The sequence below is a fragment of the Entelurus aequoreus genome, linkage group LG04 (assembly GCF_033978785.1).
Source record: "Entelurus aequoreus isolate RoL-2023_Sb linkage group LG04, RoL_Eaeq_v1.1, whole genome shotgun sequence".
NCBI lineage: Eukaryota > Metazoa > Chordata > Actinopteri > Syngnathiformes > Syngnathidae > Entelurus > Entelurus aequoreus.
This window is the reverse complement of record NC_084734.1, coordinates 49,411,086-49,434,025: the sequence shown is the minus strand read 5'-3', so window position 1 is coordinate 49,434,025 and position 22,940 is coordinate 49,411,086. Positions and strand designations below refer to the sequence as shown.

At 38.8% G+C, this 22,940-nt stretch overlaps 1 protein-coding gene and 1 long non-coding RNA gene across 16 annotated transcripts in view; one reads left to right on the top strand and one right to left on the bottom strand.

Moving 5' to 3' along the window:
- Positions 1-302: 302 nt before the first annotated feature.
- LOC133648735 (uncharacterized) lies at positions 303-10,377 on the top strand. Of its 2 annotated transcripts, none has more exons than XR_009825926.1 (3): positions 303-741; positions 3,131-3,318; positions 4,671-10,377. It is a non-coding gene; the product is annotated as an uncharacterized LOC133648735 (long non-coding RNA). The 2 variants fall into 2 exon arrangements; XR_009825927.1 differs by having other exon boundaries at positions 7,633-10,312.
- The window catches only part of epb41l2 (erythrocyte membrane protein band 4.1 like 2), a 103,743-nt gene continuing 85,673 nt past the window's right edge, over positions 4,871-22,940 (bottom strand). For 5 of the 14 annotated variants that reach the window (XM_062045094.1, XM_062045096.1, XM_062045097.1 and 2 more), the window contains 9 exons: positions 21,495-21,554; positions 17,326-17,493; positions 17,002-17,061; positions 16,242-16,751; positions 12,844-12,972; positions 12,574-12,672; positions 11,911-11,991; positions 11,331-11,445; positions 4,871-7,728 (listed from right to left, as the gene is read on the bottom strand). In XM_062045094.1, the coding sequence (XP_061901078.1) occupies positions 11,341-11,445; positions 11,911-11,991; positions 12,574-12,672; positions 12,844-12,972; positions 16,242-16,751; positions 17,002-17,061; positions 17,326-17,493; positions 21,495-21,554 (1,212 nt within the window). In that variant the 3' untranslated portion in view covers positions 4,871-7,728; positions 11,331-11,340. Of the gene's footprint in view, positions 7,729-11,330; positions 11,446-11,909; positions 11,992-12,573; positions 12,673-12,829; positions 12,973-16,241; positions 16,752-17,001; positions 17,062-17,325; positions 17,494-21,494; positions 21,555-22,940 lie in introns of those variants that run through there. The other 9 variants (XM_062045098.1, XM_062045103.1, XM_062045108.1 and 6 more) reach the window with 9 other exon arrangements.

Below are 22,940 nucleotides of genomic sequence, written 5' to 3'. Positions count from 1 at the left end.
CAAAACGTGCACAACTCAGAAGCGCATAGCAGTATAGGCCCCTAATGCTGTCTCAGAAGTTGGTTGTGTTGCTACTGTGTTGTGACCTCTTTGTGCTAGGCCAACACAAAGGCCTGGTAGCTTCCACATGACTTTGAAGCTGTTCTGTTTAAAGTCAACTTTACTTACGCTTTTGTAAATCAGAGTATCCTAGAGCAGTTCTCGGAAGTAAACATTACCATTAGCAAGAAAAGTCAATATGACCAAAGTGTGTTTGTTTTATGACAAGAGCAGAGAGAGGGTTCAAAGTACCTACACAAGAACAAAGTCCACATCATCATCATCATCATCATCAACAACACACCAGGGAGAGACTGAAAGGAAATGGATTAAATAAGACAAATCGGAGTGACACATTCACTCTAATGCTGTGTTGGAGAGTTAACAGAACGCAGTAGCTCATCCACTCTTGACTTCTAATGAGAAATCCAGCAACAAATCAATAATAGACTCAAAAAATGAATCAAGCACTAACTTGAGCAACGAATCGGCCAAGGACTCCAGCAACAGGTTGAGTCCGACTCAAGCAACGACTCAAACAAAGACGCAAGCAAAGAATCAAGCAACAACTCAAGAAAAGACTCAATCAACGATTTAAACAACAACTCAAGAAAAAACACGAGCAACAACTCAAGCACCAAATACAGCAAAGATTGAACATAGACTAAAGCGACGTTGTGACACCAGTTGCCAGCACTTCTTGTGAGTATGTCTTTTTAAACAACAATTCAACAAGAAAAAAGTTAAACAAAATTTGGAATATTGTAAGAGTGACGTGTTACACTAAGGGTCTGATCTGATTTACTAAGATCCAAACACCACACTAAAAAGCGTGTGCAATCTACAAAATATATAGTGAAGTGAACTTGTCTTCAGTAAAGTACAGCTGCCGAACACCCACCTGGAAAGATCGCAATACTTGCGCTTGCTGTTAGAGCATATACTGCCAAAAGAAACAAAAGAGGAAATCAGAGGAAGAAAAGAACGATGCTGTATGTCTAAAAAACAAAAGAGCCAAAACTCTAATAAACATTGGTCCGGCGTATTCAAGATGGAGGGCATTGCGGGCCGGTCTTGAACTAACTTTGGACGCGCAAGTGGTTGTTTTCCTTCTAGTCAGGTAATCTAATGTTCCATTTTACTATATTTTGTGTATCCTTTTTGCGTGGCAACGTGTGTTACTGATAGTCTGCAACAAAATACGAACTAGGGGATCCTTCGATGCGACTTCTAGACTGTCAACAACCTATGTGTGTGCACGTACAGCCTTGCGCAATTTCATGCACTTCCAGAGAGGGAGGAGAATGGGAGGGACTATCCGCAAGCTGTGCAGAGTGGGGGGCGGGATTTACAGTTTGAATTCTGCCTGGTGACACAAGATTCAAGTATACCAGCTTTAACGCAATTCGCTTTGCACACGTTGAGGAGATCAGCTAACCTTGAGTAAATCAGGCCCTAACACTTCTATGAAAATAAATCATAATTTTGAGGAAAGCGTGAATGGTCATAATTTAAATTGCATTTTTCTGGAGATACAAGTCATAGTACTGTGATATTACAGCTGCGTAATCTTAACAAATGACAACGAAAAACATAATGTTACGATATGCAGGGGAGAGGTGACGGCGACAGACACTAGATGGCAGTATGGACAAATATTTATTATGTATATATATATATATATATATATATATATTCAATATATATAATAATAACATCAATACTAATAATATAAACTGAGGAAATGGAGTGTGAACTAGATCCGAAAGGGAATGAGTGTGTGGTGTAAGACTATGTGTGTAGTTAACTGAAGTGTGTTACCAAGTGTTGACGAGAGCAACGGGCAGTCCATGGGGCAGGCAGGTGATCCAGGGCGAGAGAGAAGCGTCAGAGAAGGAAGTCCAAGCGGGAGGTCGAAAATCCAAAAGGCAGTCCGGGGGGCAGGGGAACAACAAGGGATCACAGACACAGGGGAACACGGGAAGCGAAGGGTAGAAGACTATACTCCGGCGCCGCCTGGCAGGTTCTGCAAGCTTATGAAAGCAGGTCCTTCCTTAAGTGCAGGTGTGCAGAATGCCGGTGATCGTTTGCAGCTGGCGGCTGCTGCGGGGCAGGGACGCGCATGGCGCGCTCCTGGATGGGCGCGCCCGTGGGCGTGTCCCGAGGTGCGCTCACTGGAGTGCACAGACAGATGAGAGGCGTTGGCAGGAGTCTGAGACATAACACATAATTTATTAAGATTTGTTCAAATGTTGCTCAAATGGTAAGATTTTACTTAGAAAAAAAAATACTTTATTATTTTCCCCACCTCATAAAATGTTTCACTCCCTGCTAAACCTAAAACCATTGAAGAAAAGAGGTGTACGAGGAGATGGAGGGGGAGGGGGGTGGCACACATTTCTTTAATAATGTTAATAGCCAGGAAAGTGCCATTGTGACTCAGAATCTCTTTTGCAACATTTTAACACCAAAAATGTTTGGCACTGGGGAGCGAGGTGGGTGAAGTGTCTTGCCCAAGGACAACCATGACTGGATACAATTATGAACCTGGAACCCTCAAGTTGCTGGCACAGCCACTCTACCATCTGAGCCACGGCACCCCTTACATCGCTATGCTAGGTGTACTTATGATAATCCATCCATCCATCCATTTTCTACCGCTTGGGGTCGCAGGGGTGCTGGAGCCTATCTCAGCTGCATTTTGCCGGAAGGCGGGGTACACCCTGGATAAGTCGCCACCTCATCGCAGGGCCAACACAGATAGACAACATTCACAATCACATTCACACACTTAGTTATTTAGTGTTGCCAATCAACCTATCCCCAGGTGCATGTCTTTGGCGGTGGGAGGAAAATAGAGTACCCGGAGGGAACCCACGCAGTCACGGGGAGAACATGCAAACTCCACATTGAACCCAGGACCTTCGTACTGTGAGGCACACGCGCTAACAACTGTACCACCGTGCTGACCACTTATGATAACTATACACAAATTATAATATTTATAGTCGCGGTTGAGTGGGGGGCGGAAAACACTGTAATTGAGGAGCACTGGCTTATATTATAATCTTTATCGTTTCGCATTCTGCAGGGGCGTGATGGAGATTCTGAGCGGTCCGTGGGCTGGTCTGACTCTGCTGCTAAGACAGACAATGACAAAGTCTGAAGCAGAGACAGACAGCTGTCTACCATTGTGGCTTCCAGGTCTGCTCCTGTTCCTGTCAGTCTTTGTGCTGCTGTTACAACTGATAGTCTACCTCCACTGGAAGTTGGGCCAGGGTATGCAAGCATGCAATTAACTTTTATTTATTAAGTATTTTCCATACTTGCCATGCCATATGTTTGCAAAACTTATATAGGTACAGTAGGAAGGAGAGGGCTCTCTCCATCCAGAGCTATTAATACTCCACAATAAATACATTTATTATTTGCATAAAATGTACCCAGAACACAGGATTATTATATAGGATATTGACCAGAAAAGGTGTCCCGGCAGTATATGAAATACTCTTCTCTAAAAACAGCCACCAATACATGAAAGTTTTTTAAAAATCAGTTAAACATTTCTCTACAGACTAGCCTTACACAGATTGATTGACAGCGATTGCTTATAGTGATTGTTGATTTTCACTTAATATACCATGTGTTAATGTTGTCATGTGGAATGTGTATTGAATTTGATCACCTACCGCACCTTTTTGTATGCTATTTCATGTTGTTATTGCATTTCATTGTTATTATTTTGTGTGAAGCACTTTGTGACTTATATTTGTAGAAAATGCTTTAGAAAGAAAATCTTACTTACCAAAGATTTAGGACATCTACCGGAAGTGGAAAGGGTTGATTTCCGCCATCTAAATATTGGGGGGAGGAGAGAAAATCAATAAACAGCTATCGAAAAAAAGCTAATATAAAACCTAGCACCTTTTCTGAAGATAAACCAAGTTCCTCTATAAGTACAATTATGTGACTCAAGTTATTTATTCAATGTGTTATTATACTAATAAATGGTACTACCGGACGTGAAACATTTTGATTTCCGCCATCTAAATAATGAGGGGAAAAATCAATAAACAGCTTTCGAAAAAAGCATATATAAAACCTAGAACCTCTTTTGAGGATAAACCAAGTTTCTCTATAAGTACAATTATGTATGTGTTAATAATAATAAATTGTACAGTGCTATCGTCAGCTAGCCAACACAAGCTAACAAAGGTTGGTTGGCTGTGACACAAAATATATGAAAAAATACTTTAATGCAGTAAAATGACTAAAGGTGGACAATTTGTAAGGGATTTATAGCAACTTTAAAGTGATATAGTGTCTCAAAATTAACTTACATTCTGTTTGTAGCTCAGTTGGGCGTCGACTGATATGCGACCGCCAAGTTTGATAAACCATCCATCCATCCATTATTTGCATTATGTAAAAACGGTGTTATACTTCTTGTATTCGGACTCGCGCATGCGCAGAAATGTAACTGCAACCTGCAAATATCAACTCGGCGTTAATTGTTTTAAAGAACTGTCCCGCAATAAAAGTGACCCAGGTGTAAGTATAGGACAGTTTATACACACATCGTGGGTTTGGTTTTGTCCTGAATATATTGACTCTTTTTGCTGTGTCCACAGTGGAGGCTGACTTAACTGCGTTGTCACATAACCACAGCGCCATCTTCAGGCCGATCCAGCGAAGTGCACACCCGAGAAGGAGGAGCGTTGGCTAACATTAAGTTTAGCATCATTTTGCAAATTGACATTTTAGTGCCGAATATTCGGACACGTTTGACTGTTTTATTTAAAGATGAAAGGAAATGACAAGACAAGAGTATTAAAATCCTTTATTGAAAGTGTTACACAGGGAAAGAGTTGCTTTGTGTAATACAGGACAATTAAATGTCTAGAAAGAAACCTAGTGTGGACACAGGTGGGCTACTGTGGAGCAGTGGGGCAGCTGGTGGACTTTCAGAACATTCTCATGTTTTCTTGCAAGTGTGAGTGGGAAAATACAAAACGATGCTGCAAGCTGGTTTTGATTGTTGACAACAAATTGCATTTTACAGATGATTTTTTTTTTTTAAAGGCAGCATTTGTGACTTTGCAGAGCTGCCTTGATTTGAGAAATCCTGGTAAATTCACACGTACATTTACCAGGACCACCAGGAAAGCTTTAGATAGGCAGTCCCACTACTCCTAATTTCTAAAAAGACAGCTACAAGAAGCTAGTGAATGGTGTTCATTAAAAAACAAACATCAAAGAGAAAATGTTAAGTTTTACAGAAGAATAGACTGGGCAAAATACCTCTACAGCATGTGACGTATTATGCAACATGTTTTCTTATTTATTTTAAAATCTTCTTTGCCAGAAGATCAAACTGGAATGTCATTGCAATGCAAATGTTGAATACAGAAACAATAAGAATAACACTTGGGGTTCAAAAAATTATATTTAAAAGTGTACTCAAACAAATCAAATTCAAATGTTTTTACTCCAGTCAAAACAGGACAGTGTGGCTCAATCTATAGACACGGAATGTTATGTAGTTTTTTAAAATGTTCATATTTATCTTAGTGCTAATCACGATTATGTGCATCTTTCACCCTTTCAATGCTGCGTTCACTGCCCCTTGTTGTGTGTAAAAAGCAGCACCGTCAAACCTAAAACAGGCTGATTTTTTTTTTTTAAATGACATCACAATTGCAAAACTTTCATTTAGCTAAGCACAAAATATGACTTTAGTCTAGACAAACGGTACCAGTGGTGATCATGTGATCTATACATGTTTAGTTTCTTGTTTTCCGTTTTTACGTTCAGTATACTAAATAGTTTTACCTTGACATGTTTCAACTGTCAACTGGTGTCTTCTCATACCTGACAATATTTGCATTTCAAAGAGATATTTTCTGGAAAGCAAGGGACAATTCTAAGGGTTTCCCAGTACAACGTTTTCAGTTCCGATACTGATATTGGAGCCTTGAGTATTGGCAGATTGATTCGATACGATACGATACGATACGATACGATACCAACATACTTTAATTATTTTGTACTGTGAAATGTTAAAAAAAATGTTGGCTAAAGTGAAATTAGTCAAAGAACAATGAATGGTAGGTATGAAAAACACTAATATATTTAATATTGACCATCTGAAATGGATGTATGCTTTCTCTAAGTTGAAGTGGAGTGATATTTTGACACCCAGTGGTCACAGTAATTCATTAAATGAAGCTCCTGACGCAGTAAGCTGAATGATGCAGACATGTTTGTTACTGGATACTTTCTAATACACGTCTGTGTAAGTAATATGTAAGTACAATTATTTGATACTTGTTTATATTGATAAATGTGCTCTTTTAGACTGCAATATTGTTCAATTAAGGACACTTATTACATATGTCTAGCTTGTGTGGTATTGTGTGCTTAGCTGTTGTGTAGCTGCTAGGTCCTAGCAGCCTGTAGCCTACCATGTTTACCTTTTGTAAATGACTTGACTAAAATACAAGAAAAGAACAACCTTGTGTGCTTATTGTAGGACATTTAGATGTTAACTGTAAACAAGTAAACACGCTGCAGGACTGCTTGTATCAAAGATTGTACCACACAGTTATGCAAGCGCATATATTCCCATACTTGTTTTTTGCTGATACCTCAGCGATATTCAATTTCAATAATGGATCGGGACAGCCCTAGAAAATGTTTCCACCTTCCAATAATTTCCACCAGAAAGACCAGAATTTCCCCCGATCAATGTTCAAATGCAAATATGAACCGACTGTCCACTGTAAGGTACTTGCCAATATTTTCATTTTTAAATGAGAGAAAAGACGGGAGAGAAAGAAGAGCACAAAACTCCCAGAGAAAAAGTTCAAAGGTAGTCTCCGTCATAAGTGTCACCTAAGCACCGTGACATGTCACTTATCAGCTGTACTTTAGTGGCGTGGAATATTTAAGAAATTAAACATTCACTCAATAAGAAAACAAAATTAGCCATTGTGTTCTCTACGCATCCTGTCACATTCACCTCACCTCCATGTTGTCTTTTCATATCAACTTCAGGTTGTCTGTGTAAAACCACCGGGAGGGTTCAAACAGTGAGAAAAAGCCACCTCGCAAACATTTAACTCTCCTAAATAAAAATGTGCTCCCTTGCCTGTCTGCATAGGAACAGGAACTACACATACAATTTGTAGCGTCAAATCATGCCCATTTAGTACAAAAATCTAGTTTGAAATGCTGTGAACACACAAATGTAGAAGAGGAGCAGAAGAAGAAAGAAAAGAGAAGCTTGAGGAATGAGTGGTTGGTACCGTTAGTGAGTGATAATGGTTGTTTGGCTAGTACTGTACTGTACTGTACATTTGACTGCAATATCGTCACAAGGAGGGAAGATGCTAAGAGCAAACTAACGCGTCTGAAGATGGCGCTATATGACAGTGTGTGGGAACAATGATGGTAATCATTTATCTTGCTTATTCAGCTTGTACATGAGTATTGTCTCTTTTGGTAAACACTTTAATAACACTATAAATGTTAGCTAACGGAAGTGTTTTTCCCGCTCCCTCAGCGTATTGTCATTATTTGATTTTGTTTTAGAGGGACCGATGTCTTGGAGGAGGCGCGCTCTCTCTCTCTCTCGCTTTTGTCATGATGATGATGAGATGGTCGTCCTTCAGGATGGGCTCTTCAGCTCTGCATGTCAGGAGAAAGGAGAGGGGAAGAGCTGCAATCAGCATCCGTGAATTGACAACCTTGCCTATATTTACATATTGACCACGCCCCCTCATCATTGGAATAATCCTCAAACCATCATCAACACAGTGCAACCTCTACACAACAATACTTCTGAGACACTTGTGTGGGTGTGGAAACCGTTCCCGTCCCTACAAAATGGAAATGGAAATAATCTGTTACAGGGTCAAACTGGCCATGGTAACCTTTATTTACAATTTAGGCAACCTCTGAAGTCTTATTTTCACAACTGAAATGGAAATACTTGTGTAAAATAAGGAGTATCCTTCACTATAAAGTCACACGAGTGTAAACAGAAGTGAACCACAGATACAAGTCAAACCTTGATACAAGTCCAACACTATTTTCTTCTCTTAACACACGAATGTCTGCTTAAAAAAAAAGCCGAAGAAAAAGTAAAAACGCAGACACTGCGTTATTTTTTAGCTCTAGTCAAGTCATGTGTGACAATTTTCCTACTTTGGAAGCCTAATTTTCCCCCCAAAAACCTCAAAAATTTTAACACCCCAGGGCCTTTAGGCTTTAATATTATATTAGCTACGATAGAATTATATATAAATATAATTGTACGGATCCTAGGGCGTGTATTTTTGGGAAAACTATCCAAATCAATGAATGACTTCATTAATCAAAATGAATGAATTACAAATGATAGCAGCACAGCATGCAGAGTGAAAAACTGGGAAAAAAAATACAGTTACAATTAAAAAGCTGTGAAAATACTTAGAGGTTCCACTGTAATGGTACTAATATTAGATTTTCTAATATTATTATTGATGTTAATGATGCAAATTATTCTTAGTATTACTATTGATGTTTTTTTATGATGCTAATATTACCAAATACTAGTACAGGTAAAATACTTACTATTTTATTATTGTTTATGTTAACATTACCAAAGATTATTAGTGTTGAGGTTAAAGGTGCCATATGTAATAACGTGGCCAGAAATTATACTGCAATCACAGTCAAAATTGTGTAGTCCCCTCCCTCTCTCCCTTGACTGAGGTTGCCAGATACGCAGCCGAATCCAGCTCAATTGACTGGGCGATTCCAAGGAACTTCAAACTTCCACTGTCTCTTACTCGGGATTTAAGTGCTGGGACCATAATAGCTGACCAGACAAGAGTTTTGTCAATAACAAATCTCTAACCAACACATTTTACACGGAATTTAGGCTATTTTCCGGAAGAAGTACGTTATGCCTGCGTACAATATCACAACAAATGGCAATCATATGGTTATTGTCAGTACTATCAGAAAACAAAGACTAAAACTACAACCAACGCTAGCAATGGTTATACTGGGGAAAATAAGTAGAGCATGCTTAGCAGCCTAATGTACGCCCAAAACTAAAGAGACATTTTACCAAGGTATGCCTATAGGCTATACAAATGAGGAATTATTTAATAATGTGATTTGGCTGTCTCCATACGTTTCGCATTGCCATGATGACAGTTGTGCTAATGTTGGAACCCATTTCCTCAGCGTATCAGCATATTGAGAACGAAATAGGCACTGACACTACCCATATCCACATAGGTTTTATTTGTCGAAAATATATTTTGCCCTGTCAGTTCAAATACACATTGACATACAGGCTAACGGGCATATATTTCCCCCGTTAGCCTATATGTCGATGTTAGCATGCTTAACATTGCACTAGGAGCGAAGCACCATCACACAAACTTACTAACCTTGTTAGAAAAGATCATAGACTGTATTGGACAATACAGTTTACATACGAAATGTCCATTTCCATTTATTACAAGTAATAAGAAAACGTAAATGCCTAACTTACCTATCAAGGAGGAAATTTGGCGTCAGATGAAAAAATCTTATCATCCTTCAATCGTCTCCATCTTTTGAAGGCATCTCTGATACAAATCCTAATTTTGTTCCTGGCTTTGTCATGAATAAATTGAGAATCGTAACAACGCCTTTTAGATTTACTAAGATCTGACATGTTTAGTAACTTTACCAGTGGCAGTAGCCAGACGAAGAGGGGGGTGCGTAACCGGCAACCTGGATGTGACACTCTCACGGACTTTCTAATTGGTCAAAGGGTGGAGGGCGGGACATCGAAATGAAAACAATAACAAGATTTTGGGGCTGTAAATTTAATTTTGAAATGAGCATATTCCGGCTGAACTACTGTTATCAGTTAAAGAAATATTAGAAAAAAAACATGTTTTATTAATGCATTTTGACATATCAGGGCCATTTAATGATGACTTGACATGCAATTATTACATATGGCTCCTTTAATGATAATAACATTAGCAAAAACGTACTATTACTTTAATTCACATTAATGATGCTAATATTAACAAATAGCAGTACTGTATTACTACTGTTGTTAATTAAGCTAATATTAGCAAATAATTGCTACTATCGTTATTGATGTTAATGATGATAATATTTGCAAAGGCTTACTATATTATTGATGTTAAAATGAGCAAAGACTTACTAGCATTATCATTGATGTTGATCCTAATATTAACTAACACTTATGAGTATTATTTTTGATGTTAATAATGCTAATATTAGCAAATACTTACTAGTATTACTATTGATGTTGATGCTAATATTAACAAAAACTTACTAGCATTATTATTGATGTTGATGCTAATATTAGCAAAGATTTACTAGTATTATTGATGTTGATCCTACTGTAATATTAGCAAACACTAGTATTATAATTGATGTTGAAATTTGCAAAGACCTACCAGTATCATTATTGATGTTGATGATAATATTAGCAAAGACTTACTATTAATATTAATGATGTTGGAGCTATTATTAGCAAAGACTTGCTATTATGGTTGATATTAATGATGCTAATATTAGCAAAGACTTACTATTATTATTGTTGATGTTAATAATGCTAATATTAGCAAATACTTACTAGTATTACTATTGATGTTGATGCTAATATTAACAAAAACTTACTAGCATTATTATTGATGTTGATGCTAATATTAGCAAAGATTTACTAGTATTATTGATGTTGATCCTACTGTAATAAAAGCAAACACTAGTATTATAATTGATGTTAAAATTGGCAAAGACCTACTAGTATTATTATTGATGTTGATGATAATATTAGCAAAGACTTACTATTAATATTAATGATGTTGGAGCTAATATTAGCAAAGACTTGCTATTATGGTTGATATTAATGATGCTAATATTAGCAAAGACTTACTATTATTATTGTTGATAATAATAATGCTAATATTAGCAAAGTCTTAGTATTATTATTGATTTTAATGACACTAAATTGGCCCTAGTGTGTGAATGTTGTCCGTCTATATTGGCCCTGCGATGAGGTGGTGACTTGTCCAGGGTGTACCCCGCATTCCGCCCGAGTGCATCTGGGATAGGCTCCAGTAACCCCCGCGATCCCGTGAGGGAAAAGCAGTAGAAGATGGATGGATGGATGGATGGACTCTAATATTAGCAAGACTTACTTGCAATATAATCAATGTTCTATATGATGCTACAGTAATAATGGCAAAAGGGACTATCATTACTAATACCTGAGTTGTGTCAATCGTCCTCCTCGGCCAGTTCAGTTTCTTTATGAACCACCACTCTGGTGACAGACATGTCAGGATGTTGCTCTTTGGCCTCCTTAATGGCCTGGGCCAGAGCCTGCAGTGCCAGTAACCACCAGGGGGAGAGGCAGCAGCGAGCACAAGCAGGCAGGTTGGTGTGCAAGAGAGGGAGGGAGGTTGTGACAAAATGAAAAATGCAACAGAAGAACATAAAAAATGGAGAAGGAAGCTGGATGATCACAGCGACATGTTTCACATTCACAAGAAAGAAGTAGCAGGAAATTAAACCAAGCACATTCCAAACTAAAATATGTTCAAATGTAAGCCACATGTCAGTTCTTACATTTGTTATGAATGCAACATGAGGACAAAGTAACAAAAAGCAGTGGAGGGAGATCCATGCTGATGTAAGCATCTGTGACTTAAGCTAAGCTTTTATTAAGAAGCTAAAATGCTGCGAGCTTCATCATGCTAACATCAGCAACATGTTTGTTTTTAAGTTCCTCCAACCTTTGCTAAATCCAGACTAACTCTTTGATAAGAGTGACGGTGAGGCACTGACCTGGTCGTGGTCGATGTCGCAGTCGCCGGTGATGACGATGCGCTTCTCAATCCTCGTCTCTGACAGGCCGCCCTTTAATGTCTGCAATGAGTTCATTCAAATGTTCAAATCCACTTAGTTTTTCTACACACACGACGTTCCTCGGCCAATCTGAGGAAACCGTTAACGTCAAATTACGTCACCTCTGAAAGACATTAGACTTTGACAAAATAACCCATTACATCATTCCTTATGAAGTAACTAACGTGCTGAAAAAAATAATAATTAAAAGTGGGATCACATTGAGGGGGAATTAAACTCACGACTCTGGCACCATGACATAAGAGCATCAATAAATGATCGACCTTTTATCATATAAAGTATGTCTGTATAATTCGATATTGCAATACCCTGCAGAGCATATCTTTAATGACATCTAGTTTTTAAAAGCTGTTGTTAGTGATCAAATAATCAGTTGCACTGTATGTTAGTTTTATTTAACTCATTTTTACACAAGTCCAACAGTCATGAAGGTTAGAATATGAGTTCAATAATCCTCTGTAGAGTAAATACTTTCATTTTGTTAAGCTCATACAGGAAAAAATGAAAATTAATATGCATTGTGATCTTAATTATGCGGCGCTACTCTGGGAGGCTGGTTTGTATGCGTGTGTGTGTGTATACCTTGGTAATGTGCGTGGTGGTGGTGGTGCACAGAGACTCTGAGGTGATTGTCTGAGCTGTCATCAACACTCCGGGCTCACCGTCGCCACTTCCATCAAGCTGAAACAAAACAGAAGAGGAAGAGAGATGAATATTTAATTAAATAAACCAAACTTCCCTAATCTAGATTCTCCTTAGCACTTTTACCCCTGCAGGAGAAATAATGAATATTGAGTGACGTCACATTATTGACACACTCACACACGCACACACACACCACAACTGCTGCACCTGTGCGGCTTCGTATGTGATGGTCTTGGTTTCCGTATGTACGATGGGCACTTCCTTGGTGGCTATCTCGCTTTTCTGCGCCGCAAACGTGTCTGATATTGTCACCATTTCTGTCTTTACCACAGGTGGCTGGTAGGGGGCGACAGAGAGAGGGGAGGAGAGAGGGTTAATGCATTAAAACTGGACTTGTTAGGAAAAACAAACAGGGCCACTGAGAGGGCAAATGCACTTCCAGTTCAATATATTAGTTTTAGTATTTATTAGTTGTGTTAGCCTAAAGGGCAAATTTCATCACTATCAATCGTAGCATTGATCATATTGAAAGACAAGCGACCGACCATTTCCACGTGCATACATGCACCCAGGAAAACAAGGCAACATCACGAAACAACACTGAGACGCTTCACAAGCGGCATGACTGTGAAGCATCTTTGTTGTCAACATGCAGCGTGCACAAAAACAACACACAACAGTAGGGGTGTCCTGATACAACCTTTTCATTTCCGATACAATACCGATATTGGCCAATACCGATATTGATTTAATACGATATCAGCAGGACTCATGCAATGTTTTTTTTTTGTAGTGTGGAATGTTATACGTGAAATTAGTCAGCGAACAATGCTATGTATGAAAACACTAACATATTCATTATTAACCATCTGTAATGGATGAATGCTGTCTTTCAGTTGAAGTGGAGTGGTAATTTTAAAAATAACTGGATACTTTCTAATACGCATCTACCTTGGAGACTTTGTATGTGTAACTATAATTATTTGATACCTGTTTATATTGATAAATGTGCCGTTTTAGACTGCAATATTGTTCAATTAAGGAGACTTATTACATGCGTCTAGCTTGTGTGCTATTGTGTGGTTAGCTGTTGTGTAGCTACTACCGTAGTTCCTAGTAGCCTGTAGCCTACCATGTTTACCTTTGGTAAATGACTTGACTAAAATACAAGAAAAGACCAACCTTGTGTACTTATTGGAGGACATTTAGATGTTAACTGTCAGTCAAGCTTTGCACAAGTAAACTCGCTGCAGGACTGCTTGTATCGGATATTATATTGGACAGGTTACATAAAAGCCATCCAATACTTTTTCTGCGATTTCAATATTAGATCGGGACACCCTTACACACCAGCATGAAGAACTGTCAGGGACAAGCACACAAAACATGCCAAGAGCCTTTTCACCACTGACCTACAGTAACAAGCCAATCAACCAACCAGTGAGCATTACACATAGGAAGAATACACACACCAAACACACACAAACGCACGTCAATATTTGTATGAAAGCATCATGCACTTAACATGCCCTCTTTTTAAACACAAACACAGCAGCAAGCAGGACATGTAAACACACACACACACACACACACACACACACACACACACACACACACACACACACACACACACACACACACACACACACACACACACACACACACACACACACACACACACACACACAGAGTGTACCTTGATGGTGTGAAATGTATAAACACAATGTGAACTCATAAAACTATAATTTTTCAAAATAATAATTTCATGAGCGTTGGGGGCACTGTTACGCATAATGTACATTTAAATAATGTGACCATACAACCTGTTTATGGGCACCAAACGTAATCGATGATCTCCCTTACTTGTTTGCTCCACTTTCGAGGGTGTTCAAACGTTCGCTTTTCAAGTTCATGAAAGAAATGTCTCATTCCCCAGGCTTTGCTACACCTCTTAAATTGTAGCTTGGAGCTCCATCAACTATCCGTCGGGCAGTTACATACTTGGACGCAGTAGGTTTGATCATTTAGTCTTTCTTAGTGAAAATGCTGGCTTAATGTTAAAATGTAATGTTAGCATGTAGCTTACATGGCTAAGTCAGTGTTGCTAATATTTGTGTGCATCTGTCCTAATCCTTAATGTTATGTTGTTGTATGCGATATAATGACATCTGTTACGTTGGATAAGAAATTATTGTGTTTATGTCAAAAGTGGATCAAGTACCCAATAGTGCTTCTTAGAGACACAAAAACACATCTCATAAGCATTAAAGCTGCACACATACACAATGTTGTGTCCCCAGTAGGATTTACTAAAACACTTCCGATATTTGACTTACATTTTTTATTTTTTTATTTATTTATTTCAGGCAATAACATAAAAAAGTACAAAGTTGACAACACATAATAATATCAATTAATATAGTGCAAAAGGTAATGTATAGTATGTAATTCATGATTGTCCAGTTTAGCCTGAAAGGGAGTGGGAAGAAGATAATTTTTTTAATCCTACCCCCAGTTCTCCATTCAGTGATTATTCACATGAGTTTCACTCTTACTTTGTTCAATGATTATAAAATGCTTGTAATTTAATTACTTTTTATTAGGGATGTCCGATAATGGCTTTTTGCCGATATCCGATATGCCGATATTGTCCAACTCTTTAATTACCGATACCGATATCAACCGATACCGATATCAACCGATATATACAGTCGTGGAATTAACACATTATTATGCCTAATTTGGACAACCAGGTATGGTGAAAATAAGGTACTTTTTAAAAAAATGAATCAAATAAAATAAGATAAATAAATAAATAAAAAATTCTTGAATAAAAAAGAAAGTAAAACAATATAAAAACAGTTACATAGAAACTAGTAATTAATGAAAATTTGTAAAAGTAACTGTTAAAAGTTAGTATTATTAGTGGACCAGCAGCACGCACAATCATGTGTGCTTACGGACTGTATCCCTTGCAGACTGTATTGATATATATTGATATATAATGTAGGAACCAGAATATTAATAACAGAAAGAAACAACCCTTTTGTGTGAATGACTGTAAATGGGGGAGGGAGGTTTTTTGGGTTGGTGCACTAATTGTAAGTGTATCTTGTGTTTTTTATGTGAAATTTAAAAAAAAAAACTAAAAAAAACGATACTGATAATAAAAAAACCGATACCGATAATTTCCGATATTACATTTTAACGCGTTTATCGGCCGATAATATCGGCAGACCGATATTATCAGACATCTCTACTTTTTATTGTTTCTTTTTATGTGCAGCACTCTGGAAACAGTTTTTTTGTTATTAGTGGAATATGAATAAAGGGGATTGGATTGGATAAAATAGGTAAAAAATACTATAAAATATTACTATAGGATATTAAGAGTAGTCTTTTGTCCTTTTTAGGTGCCTTCATAGTGATTTTGTTTGTAAATGTTCCACAGTGGAAGTAGGTGCGCATGGGGATTCTACATAATCCCGCAGAAGCCGGAGGGACATGGGCACAGTGAGAAGCATGAAGGGAAAAAAAGGTAGTGTGTTGGGCGGTAGGGAAAGGTTGAAGACCCAGAAAAACTCCGCAGGTGGCCCAGACTTTACCTCAGAGCAACAAATAACCTGCGACCGCGCCTCCACCACCGAGTCTTCCCCGTTCACTTTGGGCAGCTCTTCTTCCTCAGTGGTAACACACATCACCTCTTCATGCGGCGTCATTCCATTAGGAGCTTTGTCGGGCGTCTTCATTGGTTCTTCTGCGCCAACTTCCTTCTTCTCCTCCTCTGCACAATCCTTGCCTTCATCTTCTACGGCTGCTGCAGCCTGATTGAACTCAACAGGAGAGGAAGAAGCGGAAAGTTCCTTCCGCTCCTGCTCTTCTTCCTCCTCCTCTTTCTCCTCAGGTATTTGAGCGTGGCGAATAGACAGGGAGACATTCGGATGATACTCCGCTTCCTCATCGCTCTCGCTCTCCGACGAAATGCTTTCACGCTTCTTCTCAAGCCCTGCGCCTCCTTGGACTTGCCCTTCCCAAGTCTGAAGCGCCTCTGCCGGTTTGGCCGCTTTGGAAATCTCTTGGACGACAACTGTTTCCTCAATTTCAACTTCCGTCGTCTAAACACACACACATGTGCACAATCGCATGCACACAAAATGAGGTGCGCAGTCACACACACGTGCACACACACACACAGCATGGGAGACAAAAACAAAAGTAAAATGTGATCAATGAACATTAAAATATGAAAGGAAAGCTATGGAATATGAAGAAATGTTCCACTGTGGAAGTAAAAGACAACATGAAGGAGGGATGGAGGACACCGTGAAGCTGAATGGGCGGAGAGAGCAAGTGACGTTAGAGCACCTTGGAGGGTTCTTTGGCATCGCAGTTATCAGCTGTGCCGGCGGCCTCCTCCTCAAGGACCTGTGTCACACACAAGCAGCCGTCGCACATGTCAAATCACCAACACATCATCACCAACAGCATTTCATCCACGCTTGTGCCGCAGCATCAGAACGGCGCAGAAGAGAGACGTCACAAACAAAGACACACATTAACATGGAATAAAAATATAAATAACGAGGAATCTATTGCGGTCAACGACCACAACGCATCCCTTCGTCTACACAGCATGTGAACGGAGCTAGAGAATGGAAAGGTAAGGAGGAGGCCCCAGACAAGACGTACCACTGTCTGCTGTTGGACACGCGTCGCTGTGGCTGGAGACGAGGTGAGATGCTTCTCCCACAGGTTGAGCTGAGGAGGGGAGGGGGGCGACGCCTCCATAAAGGAGCGCTTTAGCTCACTAACGCTAGCCTGGTGTTTCAGTACCTCATCTTGGGTCTTATCGTGGTCCTGATGAAAGGTGAGTGGAGGAAGGAGAAGGAGGAGGTTAGGTTTAAATGGATAAGGGAAGTAAGGGAGGACAGGTGGGAAGGGATGGGGTCAGAGAGAGGGACGGGTGAGAATGTTTGGTCATCGGAACTCTCATGTCAGGGGTGTCCAAACTTCTTCCACCGAGGGCTAAATTAAAAGTCTGAGGATTTGTTGCCATTTTGATGTTTTATTTTGTTAGCAGGTTAAAAGCAACCCATGTTGATCTGATAAGATGTTGTATAAATTTACATAACATTAACATATTAATTACAGAAAAAGCAGCCTGCATGTCAGCCTTGTGTCGTACAGTAAGTGGCAAAGTGTAATAACATTATTATTATGATTAATAGGAGTGTCCGATACAACTTTTTCATTTCATATTGGAGCCTCGAGTATTGGCCAATACCGATATCGATCCGAAACAATTTATTAAGTGAAGTGCTTTATATTTATATAGCGCTTTTCTGTAGTGCCTCAAAGCACTTTACATAGTGAAAACCATTATCTAAGTTACATTTAAACCAAGGCGAGAGGCTCTGGGAGCAGGTGGGTAAAGTATCTTGCCCAAGGACACAATGGCAGTGACTAGGATGGCGGAAGCGGGATCAAACTTTAAACCCTTAAGTGGCTGGCACGGCCACTCTACCATCCGAGTCACACCACCCCAATATCAGCAGGAGTCATACATACTTTTATTTTGTAGTGTCAAATGTTACAAAATGTTTGATTAAGTGAAATTTGTCAAACAGAGAACATTGATAGGTAAGAAAAACAGTAACTTATTTTATTATTACGTTTCTAGAATGTACTTATGCTTCTTGTTTTTTTGACGACACATAATGGCTACCATAACAAATTAAGTTTAGCTCATAATGTTTTAAGTTGAATGATGCAGACACATTTGTTACTGGATACTTTCCAATACGCTTCTTCCTTGGAGACTGTGTATGTGTAAGCAACATGTAACGATAATTATTTGATACTTGTTTATATTGACAAATGTGATATTTTAGACTGAAATATTGTTCAATTAGGGACACGTATACTGTATGTCTATCTTGTGTGCTAGCTGCTGGCTCGTAGTAGCCTGTAGCCTACCAGGTTTACATTTTGTAAAAGACTTGACTAAAATACAAGAAAATACCAACCCTGTGTGCTTATTGGAGGACAATTAGATGTTAAGTGGCTGTTCAGCTTTGCACAAGTAAACACGCTGCAGGATTGCTTGTGTCGGAATTTATATCACACATTTTACATGCTAGCACATATAATCACGTACTTGTTTTTTGCTGAATCAATATCGGATCGGGACACCCTTAATTATATGTTTTAACATTTAACCATTTGTCATTACATTATGCCTTTATGCTCTTTAGTATGTATTCTTAACAGGCATTTTATCATTGCTTAATTGTATCGTTTTTAATATTCTGTGGGCCAATAGAAAAAAGATCAAGCTGCCCCCGGGCTACACTTTGGACACCCCTTTTAGGCTGTCAATTAAGATGTCAAGAAGGACTCCATGTTTCACTGCGGCCATACACTGAGTCTCGATGCAAAGTGTGTAGGTCTGTGTGTGTGTGGCTACAGTAAAACAAGGCAACTCCATTTCCTCCTTACTTGGTCTTACCAGCATGACTATTCAACAACATGGAGGTGTTGGGTCATATGATCACAAGAACTTACTTCTGATTCAGTGAGACAAAGAGTGTGTTGACACTTGACCTACATGTCCATGATCATGTCTCCACACTCTTATCACCCCAATGTTGCATGAGTTGGTTTTAGTATGTTACCAAAACACACGGGTCACACAATCATCTTAAAACAGGAAGAGGGAGCTTTCCGTGTGGACGTTGTGGAGGCGGGGTTAGTCAGGGTTAGGCAAGGCAAAACCTTTCAACGGCATAATCAACACTGAGGCCTAAAACAGCATTCCACATGCACATTTCATGCACGTGTCTGGCCACAGAGCAGCCATTCATCTTCTGTTCAATTGTGCAATAGTAGAAGCACCTTGATGGTACATTTGAACTACCTTCAGGTGTACAGTATCTAACTAAAGTCACCACACTTCACTTTTTAGCAACTATTGTATTATGACATCCTCTCAAGGGACACAAAAGCAAACTTGGATATACTTTAGAGCAGTGGTCCCCAACCTTTTTGTACTTGCGGACCGGTCAACGCTTGAAAATTTGTCCCACGGACCGGTGGGGGGTGGGTGGCGGGGGTTAATAAACTTTTTTTTTTTTTTTTTTGTCATAAAGAAATACAATCATGTGTGCTTACGGACTGTATCCCTGCAGACTGTATTGATTTATATTGATATATAATGTATATATTGTGTTTTTTATGTTGATTTAATAAAAAAAAAATTTAAAAAAATAAAATGTATTTATTTATTTATTTATTTTTATTTCTTGTGCGGCCGCGGCCCGGTACCAATCGGTCCACGGACCGGTACCGGGCCGCGGTTCGGTGGTTGGGGACCACTGCTTTAGAGTACAGTACTCAGTGTACAGCTTGTATATATTTCTATCCAGTCAACATGTCCAAATAGTGTTAACATTTTACATGATTATTGTTATCTAACACAGGCTAAACACTAAATAGAATTGATTAGAACATGTTACACACCTTGTTACATGTGTTCAAGTGTAAAGAAGACACCCCATCGCCTTCATCCTCCTCATTAAGAGACTTGTCATGTAGGTGTCTGTGCTTCTTATGTTACTCTCCTTGTTGTTTACCCACAATGAACCACAGCTCCGTGGTGCCCGTAGCACTTGCGAAGCCCCATAGGATCAATAAAATATATATTTATTCATCTATTCAAATATAATGTATATCTACCTATCTACCTCAATATCTAGCTTTATATCAATCTATCCATCACGTTAAGGCAGTGGTTCTTAACCTGGGTTCGATCGAAACCTAGGGGTTCGGTGAGTCGGCCTCAGGGGTTCGGCAGAGCCTCCGCCGCAGCGGTCAAGACACACCAGACTCATGAATTGATTAACGTGGACCCCGACTTAATTAAACAAGTTGAAAAACGTATTCGGGTGTTAACATTTAGTGGTCAATTGTACGGAATATGTACTGTACTGTGCAATCTACTAATAAAAGTTTCATTCAATCAATCAATCGTGTAAATAAAAACTTCTCCCTATCGGCGTATCTGTACAGTAAAGTTAACATTTGAATGACAATAAAAAGGAAGTCTAAGTCTATGTATTATGGATACCCCCAAACAATGTTCCCTCTAATTTTCCATCTGATTTGCAGGTGTGTAATTTGTTGTGAGTTCATGCACTGTGTTGGTTTTGTTCTTTGAACAAGGTGATGTTCATGCACGGTTCATTTTGTGCACTAGTAAAAAAAACATAACTTTTTCTTGAATTTGAACAAAAAAAAATAATAATAATAATTTTTCACTAAAGAAGGGTTCGGTGAATGTGCATATGAAACTGGTGGGGTTCGGTACCTCCAACAAGGTTAAGAACTACTGCGTTAAGGTAAGTATTGTAAGTGGAATAATTGTTCCTTGCCAATAGTTGTGTTGTCACCTATTTAGACATGTATGGATATCTAAATGTATGATTACTCATTTTAAGCAGATAGTAAATGTATACTGCCATACAAGCTGTACACTGACTAAAGAGGGTATATAAGGTCATACAAATACTTTGAATGTGGGTGTATTGACACCTGTGCGTATATAATTTAGCTTGTCAGAAGGGCTGCTGTGTGAATTTTGTACCATTGTATGCCACAACTACAACAACAACAACAACAACAGCAGCAGCAGTAGCAAAAAACAAAACGGATGCGGATAAAGATGGTGGGCATGCAAACAAGAGCTTGAGAGTGCTGCAAGGAAAGAAGTGACCAGGTCCGATGGCGTCGGTTGCACACAGAAATATGCGATAGATTGATCTGATTCAGCTTCAGCAATCAAACACGACGCCAGTACAAACCTCTAACATCAATTTACTGTGCCTCACATAAATATTATCCCCCCGCACTCTCCCTGGACTCTGGAGGACGGACATACAGCAAAAGTAGAAATGGGGGAGGGAAAAATAAGTTAATGTGCTTAAAAATGTTAATTAAATAAACTATTAATAATAATAATAATGATATAAAAATTATAAGTATTACAATAAAATCTCATTAATGACAAAACAAACATGATTGAGAAAGAAAATAAAAAAAACATTAAAACCACCACAAAGGACAGCAATTTACAAACAGACCACACAGCTTTCACCCACATAAAGCACACCAGTATGCAAACCCAGAGTAACGCTTCAAACAGAAGATTCTAGGTCAAAGTGCACTTTTAGGAGTGATTTTTACCATCAGGTCCATTCTGCAATTCAAATGTGAGGCAATTATTCAAACGTACACTTTAAATATGAGGACTAAGGTTGTCCCAATACAACTGTTTTACTTCCAATACTATACTGATACTGGAGCCTTGAGTATTAGCCAATACTGATATTGATCCGATACAATATCAGCAAAAATCTTATATACTTTTATTTTGTAGTGTGAAATGTTACAAAAAAGATTGATCAAGTAAAGCTAAGTACTTTAAGTTGAAGTGAAGTGGTAATTGTTTTTGGCGACACCGATTTTCCACAATAAATAATGAAGTTAAGCTCATGAAGTAAATTGTAGGAGGCCAACACGTTAGTTACTAGATTCTTTCTATTTGTTTTTGCTCTCCAGACTTTGTATGTGTAATTAATACGCAACTATAATTATTTGATAATTGTTTATATTGACAAATGTGCTGTTTTAGACTGCAAAATTGTTTAATTAAGGACACATATTACCTACGTCTAGCTTGTGCTATTGTGTGCTTAGCTGTTGTGTAGCTGCTGCCTCCTAGTAGCCTATAGCCTACCATCTTTACCTTTTGTAAATGACTTGACTAAAATACAAGAAAAAAAACCCCTTCTGTGCTTTTTGGAGGACATTTGGATTTTAGCTATCCAGCTTTACATAAGTAGAACTACTTGTATCATAGCTTATATTGGAGAGTTTAGATGTGAGCCGATATAATCCAATACTTTTTTTTTTTGCTGATATCGTTACAGATCGGGACAACCCTAATGAGGACAAATGATTTAATTTTGTAATTAAAATCCCTGTAGATTGCAGACTTGATCTGATGGAAATGTGATTCTGTGTCATTAGGCTAGCGCCATATAGCCAAATCCACTGGACCACCAACATGAACTTCATGTCGCATGTTTTTCAACACTCAGCAAGCAAAGCATGCTGGGTAAAGACAACCCACTACAGACCTGGGCGGGCGTGGCTTCCACACTGCCAGGACTCAAGTCCACCTCCTTAACCTTTGGTAGCGTTCGCCGTAGCAATGGTGATAGATAAGATAATGAAGCGGCACCAAG